Source organism: Sitophilus oryzae, unplaced genomic scaffold, assembly GCF_002938485.1.
Source record: "Sitophilus oryzae breed Bouriz unplaced genomic scaffold, Soryzae_2.0 scaffold_1067_pilon_pilon, whole genome shotgun sequence".
In the NCBI taxonomy this organism is placed as follows: Eukaryota; Metazoa; Arthropoda; class Insecta; order Coleoptera; family Curculionidae; genus Sitophilus; species Sitophilus oryzae.
Genome location: NW_022145690.1, coordinates 1,492,829 through 1,515,053, shown reverse-complemented (window position 1 = coordinate 1,515,053; position 22,225 = coordinate 1,492,829). Strand labels below are relative to the sequence as shown.

The 22,225-nt window shown below is 33.6% G+C and overlaps 1 protein-coding gene across 1 annotated transcript in view; it reads right to left on the bottom strand.

Annotated features, from left to right (window-relative positions):
• LOC115879637 (innexin inx7) overlaps positions 1-13,151 on the bottom strand; it is a 57,098-nt gene extending 43,947 nt beyond the window's left edge. The window contains exon 1 of the mRNA XM_030896534.1: positions 13,056-13,151. Coding sequence (XP_030752394.1) covers positions 13,056-13,066 — 11 coding nt within the window. The 5' untranslated portion in view covers positions 13,067-13,151. The remainder of the gene's footprint in view (positions 1-13,055) is intronic.
• Between the last annotated feature and the right edge of the window lie 9,074 nt (positions 13,152-22,225).

Here is a 22,225-nt window from a genome sequence, read left to right as displayed (position 1 = left end):
TCAAGATTTGGATTTACAAATAAAAAAAAAAAGAAATTGTCATATCCACATATTGTGTGTAATTTTTTTTAGACTTTAAATACTTGAAGGCATTTAAATACTTGTAGAGAATGTACAGGGTGGCTCGAATTCGACGCTCATCATTGAGATTTCGGAAACCGTAAGAGATACAGGATCGGTTAAATGGAGGCAAAGTTGCGCAATTTCATGCTCAATAAAATGCCGTATTGCATTTTCATTTTTTATTTTTTTGCATAAAATATTCTGGTGGTGGAATTTTCTGTACGAAACGTCGGCAAATATCAAAGTACTTTATATATATATAGTGTTTTAAGAGTGATGAAAGGATTTAATTAAATTGAAAAAAAAATCAGGTCTGTATTTAAAAAAATTACGTTGATGATGGTCGCCAGAAGCCGAAACGTCAGAGTCAATATTTAATCACACAGAGTTATAGAGCAGAAAAAGTGGCCATGAAAAGGTGTTTTTCATTTTAAGTTATCTTAACAAATAAAGCCAGTAAACAATAGAAAACAAAATTGAAAATTCCGTTTTTTTTCGAATATATTCGGAAGTATTCGGAATTTTTCAAAATACAATACGGCATTTTATTGAGCATCAAATTGCGCAACTTTGCCTCCATTTAACCGATCCTGTATCTCTTACGGTTTCCAAAATCCCAATGATGAGCGACGAATTCGAGCCACCCTGTACAGAAACATCATTTTAAGTGACTCATTCAATTTGCAATTTCCCTATTTCCTATTTGAGAATAGCAAAAGAATTTTTGAAAACCTTTTAATACGTCAAATTTGATACATTCGATGCCATCTTGAATTTTTCAAATGAAAACTTCCTTAAATTTTAGGTTTAAATTAAGGTAGCACATGGAAAAAATAAATATTAATGAACGCCACAATTGTAGAAAACATTGCCGCATTTTGCGTCTAAAATGATACTAGGCATCACGTTGTAGCTTTTATCTCTATCAATTTGTAGATCTCCAAAATAGTTAAATATGCTTGATTTGGTACAAAAAATAGCGAACAAGTGTGGTGGTAATTCTCACAATTTGTGTGTGTCAAGGAATATTTAAATTGTACCTACTAGTTGAATTGTAGCACTAGTTTTGACACAATTTGCTGTTACTAGGCACTGTTGTAAACTGAGTTGGGGAAGAATAATAACTTAGCTAATACAACAATTGTATAGAATGTTCAGCCATCGTTCAAAGTTACGTCACATATTGTCGAACTCTCTCAATCACTTGCCAACTGGATAAAAGAGACTGGTGACGTCATTACTGCATTTCGTAAATTACTACCATAGATAAAAGACTTAATTGCTGATGCTTTAGAAATAGGAATTTAGGGAATAAGAACAGTCCACAGGATTGGCATTAAAGGAAACTGATAAAGAGTTCAAGAAATGAACAAATGCCGGAACACGCTCAATCAGTAATATAGGAACGTACTTAAAATGTTCTAAACAATATGAACTCATCTCAGACACATAAAAATCAAGTAACACTCATATTAAACAGTCTTTATGTCATACCTAATATATGTTTACAAAAATCTAAGTGCAATGTTGTGGTTTTTCTTTTTTCAGTGCATAATTTTGAATTACTTGAATTCAATTGACGGACATTTGGACAGGCAGTGTTGAATTACAGACTGTCTGGTGAACTTTACCTAAAAGATATTGCTTAAACGTTACGCAAGGGCAAAAAACAGAAGCAAAGGCAAAAGATATGAGTGAAGAACAAGACTGGAGGAAAAGAAAGATGAAAATAAAGCTAGATACTGTGACACTTATATATTACTATATTTTTCATATAGAGGTAGAAAAAACAGTACATAACATTTAAACACTATTTTCGGAGTATTCTCCACGAAGAGAAATGCATTTTTGCACCTGGTGGAACGAGTTATGAAAACAGTTATTCCACTCGCTTTTTGGTACCTTGCGCTTTTGTAAAATTGCGTTTTTGAATGCGCTGACTGCATCTTCTTGGGAATGAAACCTTTGACCACGCGTTCATTCTTAATTTTTGGAAAAAAGTAAAAAAAGTCGTTAGGGCTTAGGTCGCAACTGTATGGAGGATGGTTCAATAATTCGATGTTTTCTTGTTTTAAATACTCAACTGATTTTTGAGCTATGTGGGAACCTGCATTGTCTTGGTGGAGGATTATTTGTCGTTCAGGGTTGGCTTTTCGAAACTCAGTAATTACTTCCGGCAAACAAATAGATATTTACCAATCAGTAGCAACAAACAATTGTTTGATCTTGAAGAGGAATTTTTATATAAACATGACCTATTTTTGAGACAAATGTTGGCCACCAATTTTTTGGAAACACTTCGAGAACGGATAACTTATTCCGTTGATTTTGGTTCATCTCGAAACACCCGAAGAGCCGATTGGCGTTTATTTTCAAGTTCTAATAGTAAATCCAAAAGTCATCATCACTAACAATACTGTACATATTTTTGGAATTTCCTGCGTTAAATCAGTGTAAAGTTTTGTGACACCAATTGACTCTAATTGCTTTCTGTTCTTCCGTCAACAGATCGAATTTCGAATTGAGGTCTTTCAAATGCCCAATGATGCTTCAATTTCACGATATGTAACATATCGATCTTCTTGGATCAGTTTACGTACAGCTTCGATGTTTCCCTGGGCGACTGCTGTTGTTGGTGAACCTATTCTTGGATCGTCGCTAAGACTAATCCGTCCACGTTAAAATTCTCCATACCAACAAGAAATTGTCGACTGATGTATGTGGTGCTTTATTGCCGCAAACTCGGCAAGGCATTCTTGTTGAAACAACTGTCTTTAAAAATTGTAAAAAATTATTGCGGCAAGACCTTCTCGGCTTAGTTCCATTTTTCGACTTTACTTCAAAAATTCAATTTTTGGTACAGCGTTAAACGAAGCGGTCTAAAACTTGGGCATTAACTAAATATGACAGCGTTGATTGAAAAAATAAGAAGATGCGCAACCTTATGGGCGATTTCGTGGCACCAAACCTGTCCGAGATGTAGCTGGCGTTACCGTCAGCCTATGCGAGAATTCCGAGATTTTGTTTAGTTCTGTGCCGCTACGCGCTGATCGTTTATAGCGCAGCGGATAAAGAATACGTTTCCGTAGTTCTGCTTTCAGTCGATAGAGTGAGTGGTTGCGGGAACTACTGATTAATCAGTTGATTTACGGATTTTGGTTACAGTACGATAATAATACGGATTTTTATCATTAAACAATTTAATATAATATTATATGATTAAACTAAGAAGGGCGTCAGAAATAAAGATCATTGTTATTTTATATGTAAAATATTAGGGTAAATGTCAATAATCGTCATTTCCAAGCGAACTAAACGACTTTTTTCGATCATACGACATATTCAGTACCTATAAAAGAATTTTAATTTTTGTTGTTTATTCTATGTTTAACACGAATAAATTTTCAATACATAAACACTAATTTTTCATCCAAATATATTTTCGTCAAGCGTATTACAGATATTACACATTTTAATATGGCAACACTGTCGCTATCAGTTCCACACCATGTTCGATACGCCTTCGCTGGCCGAATTAGAGAAAATAAGTGTTTTATGCGTTGACCGCATTGACTGCAGAACGATTGGTATATTTACTCTCTACATTACAGCACTTGAGACGTAAGGGGAAATCAAATCAGCCTTGTCACGAATTCGCCCATAAGGTTGCGTATCTTCCCAATTCTTTCAATCAAAGATGACAGTTAATTTTGACATTTGATATACAGGGTTGTTCACCACATACGACACGGAGTATTGTAGCTAAACGATTAGATTTTTACAAATTGTAAGTTCTGGGTTCCTTGAAGGACTATTAGAGCTACAATTTAAAAATATTTTTACAAGATACAGAGTGTCCCAAATAAGTTAAAAATATTATAGTTGTATTTTTTTAAATGGAACACCCTGCATATTATTCTATTTTTGGATTCTACGATTGAAATAAAGGTAAATTTGATTAAGGTTTATTACACTTAAACCTTACCGTTTTTGAAATATTTTCAATTTTATGAAATTGCAGTAAAAATTTTAATGCTTCATTTCTCCAAGAGTATCAAAATTTTTAATACTATTTTAAACTATTTACTGAAGATTATTTATTGATCAGATATTGTGTTACAATAATAAAAAATTTACTACCTTATACAGAGTGTCCAAAAATTTATATTAAATAATTACTAGTTTTCAACGGCAATAACTTGTTTAATTTAAATGGAACACCCTATATATTTTAAGTGAATCAGATGCACAATATAATCTATCTAAAGTCTATCAAATTGTATTATGCCATTTTTTACCCATGTCTTCAAGTTTTCGTAGAAAATGCATTTTCTTAGAATTTAGACCTCATTTATCACTATACCCATGAAATATTGACATTTTAGATTATTTTTAAAGAAGTAACAAATTTTCAAAGAGTACAGATACTAATATTGTCGATATAGTTTGCTTATTTCATTAAAAAATAAAAAAAACTTTAAATATTTTTTTGTTAAAAAGGACCAATTAATATGATCCCAGTATTCAAACTACATTAAATTGACGTTGATTAATAATAATTGCTCCAAATACTAAAAAACTGAATTTTGTGTGTGTATTAGACAGTGTGGTAAAAAGTAACACTTTATAAATTTTATTTTATTTTTTGACGAATGCTTATTTATAAAAACAGAGACGTTCATTTTCATAACTTATTATTATATTGATTTCTGAGCCAAATTCACATTTTTATTTAGAATACTTTATTAATTAAAACAATTTAAAAGTATGTAATTAACTAATTTTTGGTCGGAAATAATGGTGGTATATTTAATTGGTATACTCTTTCACAAAGATTTAAATAGTCTTTTTTTGTATACCAATGGGCTTGCAATACATTTTGTATATTTATGTTGCTTTAAAAAAATCTGAAATGTCAATATTCCATGGGTATAGTGATAAATGAGGTCTAAATTATAAGAAAATGCATTTTCTACGAAAACTTGAAGAGATGGGTAAAAAATGGTGTAATACAATTTGATAGACAATTATATTGTGCATCTGATTCACGTAAAATATATAGGGTGTTCCATTTAAATTAAACAAGTTATTGCCGTTTAAAGCTAGTAATTATTTAATATAAATTTTGGACACTCTGTATAAGGTAGTAAAATTTTTTATTATTGCAACACAATATCTGATCAATAAATAATCTTCAGTAAATATTTAGTATTAAAAACTTTGATACCTTTGGAGAAATGAAGCCTTAAAATTTTTACTGCAATTTCATAAAATTGAAAATTCAAAAAATTCGGTAAGGTTTAAGTGTGATAAACCTTATCAAATTTACCTTTATTTCAATCGTAGAATCCAAAAATAGAATAATATATAGGGTGTTCCATTTAAAAAAATACAACTATAATATTTTTTACTTATTTGGGACACTCTGTATCTTGTAAAAATATTTTTAAATTGTAGCTCTAATAGTCCTTCAACGAACCCAAAACTTACAATTTGTAAAAATCTAATCGTTTAGCAACAATACAAAAATATGAAAGACAACCCCCCTTTTCAGTATGTAGTTATAAATATTAAATTTTAACAAACTATGTGTTTTGCGAAATTATAATATTGTCTGGGACAAAATGTGTACTGTTGAAAATAGGTATTACGTTATAGTAATATAATAAACAGCTTATCAAGGTGCACAGCAAGCAGAAATTTCGAATCAAGACTTGTATGCATTTATGTGTATAATAAAATAAACTACGATATTGTCTTTTTTTATTAAACCGTGCCTTCCTAGAAACCACAATTATTTACATACCCAAACAACAAGTGATAATAGAATTAAAAAATAAAATTTATGGGTAAGATCAACTGCATAGACCTTGTATAATTCGTGCGGTACACTTTTATTTTTTTTTCTTTTTATTATATCATCAATCTATTATTATATATCTATCTCTTTTATTATCTTTGTGTTAAATTTGTGAGATATCGGTTTATTCCTTAAGTTTATTCCAAATAATAGAAATCTAGGCTATAACCCAATTCTGAGCAGGTACCCAAGATAAGTCAATCAAAATTATCTGCATAACTTGTGATTTAATTTATCTAGTTCTTTATTATAAAGAAAAAAAGCTTTTTAGATATCATATTATCGAATGTAGCAAAAAGTGGTAAAACAAATGGTACAAAAATATTTATAAAGTTATGGAAAATAAGTAATAGCATACAATTCATACCAAATAAACTTTTAGTCACGTGATTAAGCTTAACCGGCACACCGTTGCCCACTTTTATACATTTTCTTTTAATCAAAATATTTTAGAAAACAAAAATAAATTAATTATAAATATATAACAGTTATTATTTACATCAACAAAACTGAGCTTCTTAACAGCACTTAAAGGAGGGACATAACATAAAGGGCCATTACTACCGCTTTCCCGTTCAAAATATTCTAATAAAGTTACGATGAGTTTTTTACGGCTATTAAGCTGTCTTGTACTTGTCGCACTAAAAGAGGTTCTAAAAAAACAATATTCGATCTGCTAGTAAACATTTTCAAGCTTAAAGTATCACAACACTATTTATTTAAACCAAAAACTCGTAATACCTCATATAGCACGTCCAAATGAAATTACCTTTCTACAAGGGAGACACATGAGAAACAACATATGTTAAAGTGAACCTAAGTGCATCTAGTTCTAACATATACATATGAGATACACGCAGGTTTATATTTTATATTGATAGAATTGTGTGATACAGTGTTTACTAGTTGTATACCGTATGCACTCAAGATTCTAAAGAGTTTTTTGTAACGTAACAAATAATTATTAAAATGATGAAATCTGACGTCGGTATATGAGACATACAATGTATAAGTCATATGTATGTGTGATACTTCGTATCATAGTTGTGCCTATAGTACACACCTTGTAAAAATGTGACGTATACACATAATATAAATATCTATATAGACACTTTGTAATAGTGTACTGTTGTGTCTACATTCTAGCATAAAATGAAGGTGTGCGCATGCGCGGATAGCCTCAGCGTAGATACACCGACCAATTGTATCTTAAGCCGGGTCCACATATGTAGCATCTTCGTGAATCATATCTCCGTCGCGTTGCACCAACATGTTTCATGATCGCTAGTTTGGACGCCGAATTAACGCGATCATATGGTACACCTTTGTGATACCGTATCTGATACATGCCAATCCGAATTTTGGCGCGTATCTTAACACTACGTATCGGATACACGTATCACGATCTGTCATTTGGACGTGTTTTGATACAGTATAACGATACAATTGACTTGATACGCCTTGACCCGTCTTGAGGCGGTTTTTCTCCGATCATCAAAGGGGCATTGAGGGTTCGCTGAGAAAATTGATGAACATGATACGACGATACAAGGTGATTTGTTGTACCGTCCATATACAATGATACGCACGCTTGTACGCTGGTACGTATGAATTTTATAAGTATGGACGCTTACTTTGGCACGATATGCATATTCAGTCGACACAGCCCAAATAAACGTCCATACTTACGATACAAGCTCTTGATACGTGATACATGATCCTGATACAATAGAGTGCTACATATGTGGACCCGGCTTTATGTGCCCTTTCTCCTTTCTCCTTTCTAGGAGTGGTATGTGTTAGCAGCCATTATTGTTTTATCATTCGGAAGCTCTATATAAATGTTCTGTTTGTGTGTAGTTTAAAAGAGATTTTAAGGTAAGTACAAGTTTTTAATTACCTTGTTACACCTTCCTAAGAGTATTATTAATATTATAGCTTCCCTTACTCGATACCCAATTTACCAAATTTTGACTCCAATGAATGAAAACTCCAAATATTCTCGTATAATGATAAAGAGGTTAGCTGAGTTAGCACTGCAATATATTTTTTTTTAATTTGGAAATAATAAAAATCTAAATGGACCAGAGAAAGAAAGATTTAAACACTTCAAAGAACTTCTTACACTGATATTCGGTAAGTTATTGATGGATCAATATACAGATATGTTTAATATTCAATAATCAGTTTCATATAAAATTTAAGGGTGAGATTGTTAATCTGGAAATAAAATACAACAAAGTCCAACAGAGTGCTCGATGAATGAGTATGCTAATAAACCAACTGCTTGGAGGGAAAAGAGGAGAAAAAAATGACTAAACAAGGTCCACCAAATCGTGGCGATATACCAGTGTTTACCATTTTAGTATGTTGTTATACTAGGTACTTATATTTTTAATACATTTTGATACAAATTCTATTCTTTTACAGTGTTTTCTTACTTCTGGTTTCTGCAGTGTAAATAATTATTATTATTGTGTTATTTGCGCTATTGCGTTCCGTGATATAAAGAAATATAAAAATTTTATTTTTTAATCACTTAATCCATTTTATGGAAGAAAAATGGTACATTTAATACAAAACAAAAATGGAACAATTTTAAGGCTACTTCTCTTGAACTTACGATCGAGATACTTTTGGAAAATACAAAGTTTTGCCTTCCTAATTTCGTTCTAAAAAGATATAATTGGTATCATTGAATAAATATTTCTTAAAAAGAACGAAAAGTTAGGCATCAAAACTTGTATTATTTCCTACATTCCTTCATAAGAAGTAGTTTTATCTAGCACAAGATGTATATACGAAGCAAAATACATACGTATACACGCGGTAGTCACAACTGCAATGTGTAAACAGAGTTTAAACGTAATACACAAGCACTGTGTATCCTACGGCACACTGTGTATCCCTTACCCTGTGTATAGGTAAATGCTATACTGTGGCTACATTGTGTGTGTGAGGCGGACGTTTAACCTTTGTGCATACGTGTTGAACTACAATGTGTAAACGTAGCATATTTACCTCGGGGGAATTGTGTCACCCTGTGTCTACATCTAATAATGTAAACACATCGTAAATGTGATTTGATGTGCTGTATGGGACAAAACTGATGTGTCAAAACGAATGACAATGTCTGCAGCAGATCTACCACCTGAATCCCCAGCGGGAAATTTAAACTCCAGCTAGTCAGCACGACGCCGAATATGTTCATGGTTGGCAACAATGGATTTAAAAATCGCGCCCTCGATTACGTAACTAAAAGTTTAATTGATATGGAATATACAGGGTGGTCCGAACTGTATTCCGGAAACTTCGGCAGCATATTCTACAGATCAAAATAAGTAAAAAGTTCGTATAAATGTATGTTCTAAAATGCTTAGTTTCGGAGATACAGGGTGTAGAAGTTTGATTTTTATTTCGATTTTTTCCAAACAATTTCTGAAGTAACGTCAATATTTGGATCAAAATTGGTATCTGGGAGTTTTGTGACACGAGAAATTTGATTTTGATGTCAAAATTACTCTTATTTGTAGGGGGCGCCACCTACATGTGTTTTAACTGTTTTGAAGAGTAATAACTTTTCGACCGTACCTGTATAAAACCACTGACTAAAAAAATATACATTTCCATGACTTTTTATGTAAAAAATGTGTATTGGTAAAAATCGCTACGAGCAACCGTTCTCAAGATATTTAGAATGAAAATAGTCAATACATGTCATTATTGACAATAAATAAGCACATCCAAATATTGACATTACTTCAGAAATTATTTGGAAAAATCGAAATAAAAATGAAACTTCTACACCCTGTATCTCCGGAACTAAGCATTTTAGGACCTACATTTATACGAACTTTTTGACTTATTTTTATCTGCAGAATATGCTGTCGAAGTTTCCGGAATACAATTCAGACCACCCTGTATATGTTTAAGTATTAGCATAGAGGCCGGTGACAACGATTTCTGACGTCACAATAGTTGTCACAATGTTTTCTAAATTTAAGTATAAATAATAATACGTATTTGTTAACAGTTATGCCTAATATAAAAATGAAAAATGTTATACATAAAACTTGTAAAAAATAATTATTATAACATAGTGCCATCATCCCTTTTAACAAAATCTTGCTATACCTATATATCGATATATCGATATAACTATATCGATAGTTATCTATACAGGGTTGTTCACCACATACGACACGGAGTATTGTAGCTAAACGATTAGATTTATACAAATTGTAAGTTCTGGATTTGTTGGACGACTATTAGAGCTACAATTTAAAAATATTTTATTTTTATAAGATACAGAGTGTCCCAAATAAGTAAAAAATATTATAGTTGTATTTTTTTAAATGGAACACCCTGTATATTATTCTATTTTTAGATTCTACGATTGAAATAAAGGTAAATTTGATTCAGGTTTATAACACTTAAACCTTACCGTTTTTGAAATATTTTCAATTTTATGAAATTGCAGTAAAAAAATTAAGGCTTCATTTCTCCAAGGGTATCGAAGTTTTTAATACCAAATTTTTACTGAAGTTTATTTATTGATCAGATATTGTTTTGCTATAATAACAATACTACTACCTTATACAGAGTGTCTAAAAATTTATATTAAATAATTACTAGCTTCAAACGGCAATAAGTTGTTTAATTTAGATGAAACACCCTGTATATTTTACGTTAATCAGATGCACAATTTAATTGTCTCTCAAATTGTATTATCCCATTTTTACCTATTTCTTCAAGTTTTCGTAGAAAATGCATTTTCTTATAATTTAGACATTATTTATCACTATACCCATGGTATATTGACATTTCAGATTATTTTTAAAGATGTAACAGATTTTCAAAAACTGCAGATACTAATATTGTCAATATAGTTCGCTTATTTCATTAAAAGATAAAAAATTGTTTAAATATTTTTTGTTAAAGAGGACCAATTAATATGATCCCAGTATTCAAACTGCATTAATTGACCGTTTACGTTGATTAACAATAATTGCTCCAAATACTAAAAAACTGAGTCAAATCCACATTTATTCAGAATAAATTATTAATCAAAAATCGAAACAATTAAGTATGTAATTAACTAATTTTTGGGCGGAAATAATGGTTGTATATTAATAATTAGTAATAATTGGTATACTCTTTTACAAGGATTTAAATAGTTTTCTTTTTGTAAACAAATGGGCTTGCAATATTATTATTTTTATCACCTGTACATTTTGTACATACGTTGCTTTAAAAAAATCTAATATGTCAATATTCCATGGGTATTCCATAGTGATAAATGAGGTCTAAATTATAAGAAAATGCATTTTCTACGAAAACTTGAAGATATAGGTAAAAAATGTTATAATACAATTTGATAGACAATTAAATTGTGCATCTAATTCGCGTAAAATATACAGGGTGCTCCATTTAAATTAAACAAGTTATTGCCGTTTAAAGCTAGTAATTATTTAATATAAATTTTTGGATACTCTGTATAAGGTAGTATAACAGCGGCGTGCGGTCCATGGAAGCGGGGGGTGCTTCCCCCGCTTCCATGGACCGCTTCCCTAAACTTTTTAAAGATAAAAAAAATAAATAGTTAAACGTTAATAATACTGTTATTTTATAAGTAAAGATTAATTTAATTTGTTAAAATTATTAATATTATAATATTGACGGAAAATCGCGGACAGTTTTGCTAGCTACGGCAGCGATCTTTCGGCCGCCTTCCGAGACTTTTAATTTATTGGGACGGGTTCGCTTGCGATTTTATAGGTAATATTATATTTTTTCGGATTTAACTTAGTGTTTACTGTTTCTTTTGTAATGAAGGGTCAAGAAGGTCAATCTGTGCTTCTGCTAGTGTGGACAATAATTTAGACTGTGTTTGTGTTGTATGTGTTATTAAAAAAGAGATTTTCTAGTCGGAACTTCCAAGAAAAAAGTGACATTATTAAGTCTGGTAGGCCAACGGTTCCTATCAATTTAGAGACCAGAGTGGAGAAGACGGTAAAAAAATTCACTAGACATTTCATGTTGGGTTTTACGACAAATATGAGTGGTTAACCGGCTGCAATAAATTATCCAAATTATTATGTTGGCCCTGTTTACTTTTTAATATAAGTGAGAAGACTAACTGGAACGTAGCCGGGATTACGGATTTAAATAATTTTCACAAAAGTGTAAAAGGGCATGTAAAGGAAAGTGCTTCGGAAAATTAATTTAAAATATCGTATTCTGACTATTATACCTTTACGTGTTTTTGTTTGTTTAACAATTTTCGATAGAATTTTAATCGAACAATGGAATTGGCCTCGGAATTTTCAAAGTAAGTTTTTTAAGAAAATGTAAAAGTAATGTCTCGAATTAGGGTTTTTTACCGATTCGCTTACCCGCCTATAATTGTCACCGCACGCCGCTGTAGTATAATTTTTATTATTGCAACACGATATCTGATCAATAAATAATCTTCAGTAAATATTTAGTAATAAAACCTTTAACACCCTTGGAGAAATGAAGCCTTACATTTTTTACCGCAATTTCACAAAATTGAAAATATATCAAAAACGGTAAAGTTTAAGTGTGATAAACCTTAATGAAATTTACCTTTATTTCAACCGTAGAATCTAAAAATAGAATAATATACAGGGTGTTATATTTAAAAAAATACAACTATAATATTTTTTACTTATTTGGGACACTCTGTATCTTGTAAAAATATTTTTAAATTGTAGTTCTAATAGTCCTTCAGCGAACCCAGAACTTACAATTTGTAAAAATCTAATCGTTTAGCTACAATACTCCGCGTCGTATGTGGTGAATAACCCTGTATATGGAAAAAAATCCCATCCTTAGTTGTAAGTTGTTCAGAATTCGATTTTACGTATATACATAAGTGCAATTTTTGTAAAACCCTGCAAGAACTGCCAAGAGATAACAATCAAAATTATTTTAAAGTTATTCTAAAAATGATTTACTGGTGTATTACAGCAAAATATATAGTTTTTTAAATTTTTCTTACGATTTACTTTTAGAAATAATTCTGCTTTATTCTTTTTCAGAATGTTATTAGTAATTGCTTTAAATATTTGATTATAAAACTTATATTAAATATATAATTCTATCTTACGTGGCAGCCATTTGAAAATGAAGGAGGGACAAATTCACGACACAAGTGATTTAATCAAAGACTGAAATTTTGCCACTTTACTAAGTTGCATTTGAAGTAAAATGATAAAATGTATTTTTGATATTTTTAATTACGATCGGATAGGATAAGTTTGATAGGATAAGTTTTTGTGTAAATAAAAATAGAAGTGCATTTAAATTTTAAAAAAATCGTTAAAATATATAGATAAAAGTCAATTATATTATCGCAGTTATAGTTATTAGTATTAACTATTAAATAAAATCTGAAAACTAAAAGCTCTTCAGGATTTACTGATTGTAATCTGGATTTTTATATAAATCTATAATCTATAGATTATAACTTAAAAGCGTTGGTAAAAGCAATAAATAAAATATATAACTATATATTTGTGCATCGTATTATGTAAGTATTTAATAAAATAAAATATTTAATCTCTTAAATTCAAAATTGAATATATTTACGGTTATATGAAATTTTCCAACTGATTTTGATTTGATTTTTTATAATTACTATCGGCGATTTTTAGCTTTGTTTACTGATATTACTGGCTTTAAAATTTTAAAAGTATTAAATGATAGACTGGGAACTAGCCCACATAATTGAAACATTATTATTGAGATACTTTTTCTTTCATCTGTTTAACGATTTCGATTTGCCTGACTATAAAATTGGAAAAAAATTGTACAAAGTTACCATGTTTTTCAAGTACTTTAATCAACAACGCCGGTTAGAGGCTGGAATTGATCTGATATATCGTGAGTACCTACTGAGGGCAGAGCCATACTCGTAAGTAAGTAAGCATCAATTCAAAGTTGTTCAAAGGATGCCTAGAGAGCCTGAACAAATTAGGCAAAGAAAATAAAATCTTCCTATTCTTGTTGCCACTCCACCAAGGGATAGAAGGCAATGAAGAAGCAAACGATCTAGCTAGAAAAAAAGCGAACACACCACTAAGTCGACCAGAACCGTTCTGCTTCTCAATTGGAAACCAACTAAAAGCCAAACTCAATAACCTGAAATTTTTCTACATAATGTCCTTGTGAAACCATACACTGCTACCAACGATACTGCCCCTTTCAATGTCTGCACCTAGACTTACGAACCATAGGAGCTTACTACAGAAAAAAATCAAAGATTTTCCTTGATTTAAATAAGAACAATCTTCGGATTGTCAAGGGGTTGGAAACACAAATGGAAACCAACTTAAAACGGAACTCAAGAACCTGGTAGACTCCATCCGTAACCTGGAATGGCAATCCTTCAAAGGTCTCGAAGGAATTTCGCAGAACTTAGGACCGAGAAAAATCAAAGATCGAAAGATTTTTCTTGGCTTAAGTAGAATGTCGAATGTTTAGGAGGGGAGTTAATCACCGCGACCTTACAGATATATTGTGTGTTCCCCTTTCCTGAGTTATAACGAGTTATAGGTATAACTAATCATACATTCTAAGGGCTCTAACAAAACGCTTTGACTTAAGTAAGAACAATCTTTGGATAGTCACGGGGTTTTAACAGAACACTGTCTCCTCAAGAAACACCTTAGTACTCTAAAGCTAAGAAACAACCACGAATGCAGATTTTGTGGTGAAAATGGGGAAACACCAGAATACCCATCACTGAATGCGACGAGACGACAACAATTCGTGCTATAAACTTTGGTACGACAGATAAAAAAGACACACCTAAAGCTCAATCAAATAGTTGGGATATACCAAAAAAAATACCGGATGATGTAATATGGTTTACTGAAGAAGAGGTGCGTTCTGCATGTGATTCTCCTGAACAAGTGTCTTATCAACAGACAGTTTCCAAATTCGTGGAAAATTGCCAAACTTGTTCTAGCAGAGAAACCCAATAAAGATGGAAGTCAAGACAAAAAATATCGTCCAATATGTTTAATTAATGCAAGCGCCAAACTGTTAGAATGTCTTCTGAGGGATAGACTGGAGAAAGAACTGGAGGATGGAAACAGACTACACCCAAACCAATACGGGTTCCGCAGAGGCAAATCTACGATAGACGCGTTGAACATTGTTACGAGTAACGTAGACCGTATTAAAACGAAATCGTATAAGAACAGGGGATACGCGGCACTGCTTACATTAGACATTAAAAACGCATTCAATTCTGCCCCATGGACAGGAATTGTTGAACAATTAGGGAGCATGAAGATCAGTAAATACCTCATCGTTATGATTAAGTCTTTCTTCTCAAAAAGATATGTAATTGCAGAAAACAGCAAAAAACACAAGATGACGTGCGGGGTACCGCAGGGGTCCATTCTAGGACCGACCTTGTGGAACATCTTCTATGACCAGATCCTGAGGTCGATATTGGACCAGGTAATCTATTGATTGCTTATGCGGATGATCTGGCTGTCATGATCACCGCTCCGACCATCACTATCTTCGAAGAAAAGATACAAACAGTTGCCCTAACTATAATCAATAAGTTGGATAGAATGGACATACATCTGGCACCAGAAAAATCAGAACTAGTCGTTCTGGTAGGACATCGCAAGACGACGAACTTAAATATCCAATTGGGAAATTGCCACATCAGACCTCAAAAGGCAATAAAATATATGGGAGTTTGGCTTGATTCGGGGATGTGCATGACTACGCATGTCCTTAAAATCAGGGACAGGACGGTTGATACCATCAAACAGCTGACCAGAATCACTCCCAATATTAGAGGCCCCAGTGACGGAAAGAGGAGAATGCTTGCCTCGGTTGTGCATTCGATGATCCTGTACGCCTCGCCCATTTGGAGCAGGGCAACAGACTATAAATACTATGAAAAAGTCCTCGAGAAAATTAACAGAATGCTAGCCCTACGCGTAGTGTCAGCGTATCGTACAATTTCCACAGAAGCTGTTCTCCCTCTAGCAAAAATCCCCCCAATTATCCTACAAATCGAGGAAAGAATTTTAATATACAGGCAGTACTCAGGGTATCGATCAGAGGCCAGAAAGATAATACTGGACAAATGGCAGAACAGATGGGAGGCATACCAGGGTCGAATTAAGATATTTATCCCGGACGTGAGGGTTTGGATAAACAACACGTGGACGAAAACGGACTACTACATCACCCAGGCGATAACAGGGCACGGTGCTTTTGGAGAGTACCTGTTTAGAATAACTAAGGCGGAATCCACAAAATGCTGGTATTGTGAAGCATCAGACACGGCCAATCACACATTATTCGAGTGTAGTAGGCATTTGGAGACTAGAGCATCGGCGGAACAAATATGCAAGGTTAAAATAACAAGGGAAAATGTCGGCGAGCTTATGATGGAAAATAGAGAGAACTGTGAAGCAATCACCAGGATGATGAGAGCAATCATGCTTAAAAAACAGGAAGATGAAAAGATAAAAATTTGGCAGACACAGACATAAGTGGCGAAACAATCTCCAGTCTTGAAGTAATGCCGCAAGGCTGTTCCGAGATTGGAGAGGTAACTCTACAGATGGGTTTTTAGTGGGTATGACTCGGGTGAGAGGTGACCCCCACACTCTGGCTGTAAATGGCATTTCCCATCTATAAAAAAAAAATGGTACGACAGATATCGGAGATGGAGGACTTACCTCTGTAAAGCCGTCTCAGATACTGGCTATTGTCAAAGCCCTGAGACTGTATGATGAGCTTTAACTTAAGAAAGGAGAACACGATGGACGAATCCTGTAAGGTCACTGTGATTAACCCCCCTCCTATTCTACATACTCTTGAGTAAGAGTCGATTTAGAGAGTTACAAAGTTGGTAGGCCATTGACAATGATATGTGATGATATAGTCGAGGACTACGCTTCGGATTCTGCGTAAACAAAGTAGGCCCCGTCCAGATTAGCTCTAGCCGCAAAAAGGAACTCTACATTGAACTTTAACAACATTCTGGCTTTTTGTTAGACAAACTCTAAGGGACTAACAACAAATTTACAAATTGAAGAGTGGAAGTACCAAAGGGGGTAAGTGCCAAATTTTTCAATATTAAATTATTGCTTTAGAAAAGTAATAAATGCCATGCTGCATGCCCTAACAAAAATTACAAGTGCCAAGCGAAAGCCTCTATTTTTTATGTACCTATGTCATATGTATTTTAAAAAATATTTTAAAAATTTATTAGTTTCAGTTCTACTGTGTTTTTCTCATCTATCTCGAAAAAATTATTATGGCACTTACCTCCTTTGGTATTTCCGCTCTTCAATTGACAAACATTATTTCCCTATTTTTTATTGGTTTTGTCAGAACATCAAAAGAAAAAATTAAAAATTTTGGCATTTTTATTACATTTAATTTTTTTAAATAATGCACCTCTTTTTTGATTAATTGTATTGTAACTAAAATAGTATACAAACCCTGGAGAAATGCTTTTTATTAATGTCTCGAAATATAGTTATGAAATCTTCATTTAGAAAAATATCTTCTTTTTCTTTTACTTTTAAGAATTGAAATTTCTTCATATATGATATGGAATCTTTATCTTCGTTAGTGTATATTGTAAAATGATATCTACATTTATGGTAATATTAGTTATTTATCTATAAAATGTTCGTACTTGATGCAAATTAATGGCGTCAAAAGTATTTATTCATAACAAACGATAAAGCTGTACAAAGGCCACAACAATATTGCGACAAAATTCGACTTCAGATAAGTTTCACAATTTAGACATAACACTAAAATAGGTCTATTCTTTGTTACAAGAATTAGTCTTTGTGTTGTCAGACAAATATGATAATAATTTTTCTCCCTTAAAGTTTTATTTGCATTAAATTATTAAATCCTATTTATTTAAAGATTTTCTATGTAGAAATAAGTGTCTCTAAGTAGAAATCTATTAAAATATGCAAGATTTGCAAGAGTCTTGTAGCAAGACCAAGACTGCAAGACCAAAACTAAAGGAGTCTTTTCTACAAGCTCTTTAATATAAAAAGAACGTTAAAGTTCACCCTCAAGACCCATGCAGCCTTTTAACATAGGCCGTTATGTCCGAGGGTGATATGTCTCCTAGGTCTGATAGGTCTAGCATGGGTTTGCCAAACATCTCAAACCTGGTCCAGGTACACATAACGTGCTTCATTATTTCGTCATCTTCCATACAGAGTCGGCATTCGGCGTCTTCCACCGTCCCATCCTCTGTAGGTGTGATCTCAGCCGGCAGTGGCACGTATACACTGCAGTGAGTGTACGCGCTCCATTCCTACCAGCCTTTAGGAGTTCTCCTGTTCTATGTTTGGATGGCCCTGCTAGGATTTTTTTGGCATGTTCCATTCCGGGACTGTCATTCCAGTCCCGGAACGTCGCACCCCTAACCCATTCAGAGAGCCTGTCTCTTGCGAGATTTTTTGGAACGCTAAGTGTCGATTCTGGGCCCAGGAATGGTGAGTCTGCACCAGTTTTGGCGAGGGAATCAGCTCGTTCATTTCCCTCTAGGCCGACATGTCCCGGTATCCATATTAGCGACACTTTGTTCCTATCTCCTAATATATTGAGTAGTTTCTTACAATGAAGAATCGTCATAGACGTGCTTTTCGTCGCCTCAAATGCTTTCAGCGCGGCTTGACTATCCGAAAATATGCATATTGTTTTCCCGGTATATTGATGTTCTACTAGCAGTTGCACACAGGTTTCAATAGCATATAGCTCAGCTTGGAAAATTGTGGTGTATTTTCCAAGACTGTGGTAGATCTCAGTCTTTGGACTGCTGCAGTAATTTCCTGCGCCAGATCCTTTGTCGTTTTTGGATCCGTCCGTGTACCAACACATTTCCGGATGTAATAAACCGTTTCCCGGCTTATCCCATTCGTCCCTATTCGGAAACAGGACGTTGTAGGTGCGTGTCAAGAGTTGGACTGGTGGTGTGAGATCCGAAACCATTCCCAGAATCTCATCCGACTGTAGTTCGTCTACTAGTCGGTTTTGTACGAACATGATTGTTCCTCGTTCCAGTCTTGCACTTGTTCCTTGTTCATCACTGGTCTGAAGTCTGAATCAAAATTTTCTTTTTGGTCACAACAAGGTCATAACTAAGAATGTTTCGGAGGGGGATAATCATCGCGACTTTACAGATCTTCTCAGCTTCAATCTACTGAGGTGTTCGTCGAGGAGACAGTGTCCTGTTAGAAACTTCGTGACAATCCACAGATTCTTCATACTTAAATCAAAATCTTTGGAAAATCTTTGATTTTTCTTGGTCGTAAGTTCTGAGAATTTTTTTCGAGTGCCTTATACCAGTTGGAGGATTACCATTCCAGGTTACGAATGGGGTCTTCCAAGTTCTTGAGTTCCGCTTTAAATTGGCTTTGAATTTTTGAAGTAAAACTTCTTTACGTGCGTTGGGGGTTAAAATTCAAGGCCGTGACACTCGGCCGCGAGATGGCCGTGACGCGCGAGAGGCAATGTTATAGCGGCAGTGTTGCCACAGCTACCCCATTCGGGGTAGATCTCGTGATAATCAACCCCGATGATAAAATAAACTTGCGGCAAGTGGCAACACTGGGTAACGATCTGTGCCATACGCGGCAAAGAAAATCACTATAATAAACTTGATATTGTACCAACTTTGTGTGCTAGGATGTAAATTTTCATGCATATTTTCATCAATAGGTTTGTAGCTTCTGAATAACGGTCTAGGTAAAGTATCTAGCTCATTTGCCAGCTCAGAATTAGAATTTAGACTTTTTAGATTTTCGATTTTCATTGGAGGACACTGCCATATTTATTTCAAACCAACGAGAATCAACGAGAATATTCGTATGATTTAATAAAATTACTGTAAATTACTATAAATAATAAATTGTTTGTAATTGAACTGTAATTTCTGTATTATTAATTCGGTAAATGATGGGGATAAACAATAATTGTGATTGATTAAAATTTTATTTTAAGATGAAACTTTTGTTAACAACATTCTGAGAATTCAAATAATGAATTGAATAATGACAAGACAAGTGACATGTCTAAAAAAGACAGCGATTTAAAGTGACAATTTGGCTATGCAAAATTTAGAGTGACAATTTTGATTATGCAAAAGAAATACATATTCTATGAGTTTGCCTAGCGATTAACATTAATTTAAAAATAAATCCCCAACATGAATAATGAACAAAACATTTAAACAAAAACAGACCACAGACCTTACAAAACAAATTGTTCGTTAGTAGCAGTTAGTTGTAGTCAGAGATATAGATGTATGTAGAAGTGTTTTGGTTTAATGGCCACAGCTACTTCTTAACTGCAATACCAAGACCAAGGGAGTCTTAGTCTTGCTCTTGCATTTCCTCATCACCAATTTTGACTGGTATAATAAATTTCCTTTTAGACAATTTTATTTTACACTACATTTTATCTTATTTATATATTCTTATCCTCTTTAGCGGGCATAATAACCCCCATTTTCTCTCCCGTAAGCGCTCCCCTGTTTCAAAGCAACCAAATCTGACGAAAATTGGGAAAAATGGTGAATCTAGGCCGATTTGAATGGTCCCCTCGTCTCTAGACGCGTCACGAATCCGCTGGAGTGCATCGATGCGGGTCAGTCGACTCGTACCTGCGCTCCTGAGACCCCCCTCAACCCCCCTGAACTGTCTTCCATCACCCGTTCACACGATTCACATGCCGCTACCAGCAGCGACCGGAGCCCTGCTAGAGACTAGATTTCAGGGGGGGCCCTCAGCCCGTGTTGCCGGATGCTCAAAAGATATTTCGTAGGACTTGAGAAAGAGCTAGAGGTGTCGATTGACTTGAGCCGAGCGCTGTATGTAACGCTTGTTCGCTGCTCGCGAGTAGCGTTTCGTTCGAAGTCGAAATGCGAAAATCTCGTTTCGAATGCACGGTTCGTTGTGCTCCAGTATTGTTTCAGCCCTTAAAATACGGCGCATCTAAAAAAATCTGTGGTGTATGGTACCAAATTATTCGTAAAAAATGCACACAATTTAACACAGCTATGGCACTCTAGATTGAAATTTAAAATGCGATTTTTTTAAGCCAAAATGTCAAAAGTTGACATATGATATGTCATTCTATGCAGAGTGTCATTTTCTATCGAATAAGATAAAAAAATACCGAGGGTGCCATTTAAAAATCAAAAGTTGTAGTCATTTCCGGTGAAAAAGGAAGTGACCAAAAACAATTGAATAAATCAATCAATCCTAATTTATTTCATATATACTAAAATACCAAATCTCATTTTTTTATCTGATAAAATAAAAAGTTATAGGAGTGAGCCACTTTTGAGACGCACCCGGTATATCGTAAACGTAATCGTAATATAGGTGTATACTTGTACAGGGTGAGTCTTAAATAAGTGCAAATAATTTCAGGGCTGATAGATATCGACAAAAGAAACATATTTTGGTCTTAGCGTTTTTCAAATAAGTCCAAAATAACCGAGCTATTCAAGTTTGAAAATTTCAAAAAAAAATGAGTGCCACCGAATTTTTTCTGTATTTGCATCTCTTTTAGTGCCGTAATCATGGTTGTTATATCAGAAATTATTAAGAAATATACAGTGGGAAAATTTGCTGTGAACAGACAGGTCTAAAATACACAGGAAAATTTAAAAGAAAATGCACGATTTTCGACATGTTTTTTTGCGAAACAAACCTCATAGACGTGGTCCTGTGGGGTCGAAATATACCACCCTTAAAAGTATTTTCACTTATTTAAGACTCACCCTGTATTATGATCAAAGTCGATCGGTACAATAGCTGACTGCAAATATGAAATCCAGACATTCAAAGTAGTCAAAATTAGAAAAAAAAAAACAGAGTATCACTAAAAACAGTTGATACTAAAGCAATCAAAACTCATTTGTGCAATGTCCTGTCGTCCGAATAGTCAGTTACCGATAGCAACTAGACGCTTATCATTTAATAATCATTATTTTTAATTTAATAAATAGTAAAATTGGCGAGATTTCTCATTTTTAGGCAAACACTACTACAATTTGTAATTTGTGGGACCTTTCTAGTAGCGTCCTTGCTACTAAAACGTGGACATCAGTGTCCATGCAACAAAAAAACCGTTTGTACAAAATTTATTGTAAAAAAACTTCATAAAAACAATTCTCCGAAATTCTCCGACATTTCCTCTAACGTGTCAACACCGCCTCCTCTTCCCCCGCGACACACAAGCGTCGATTGAGTC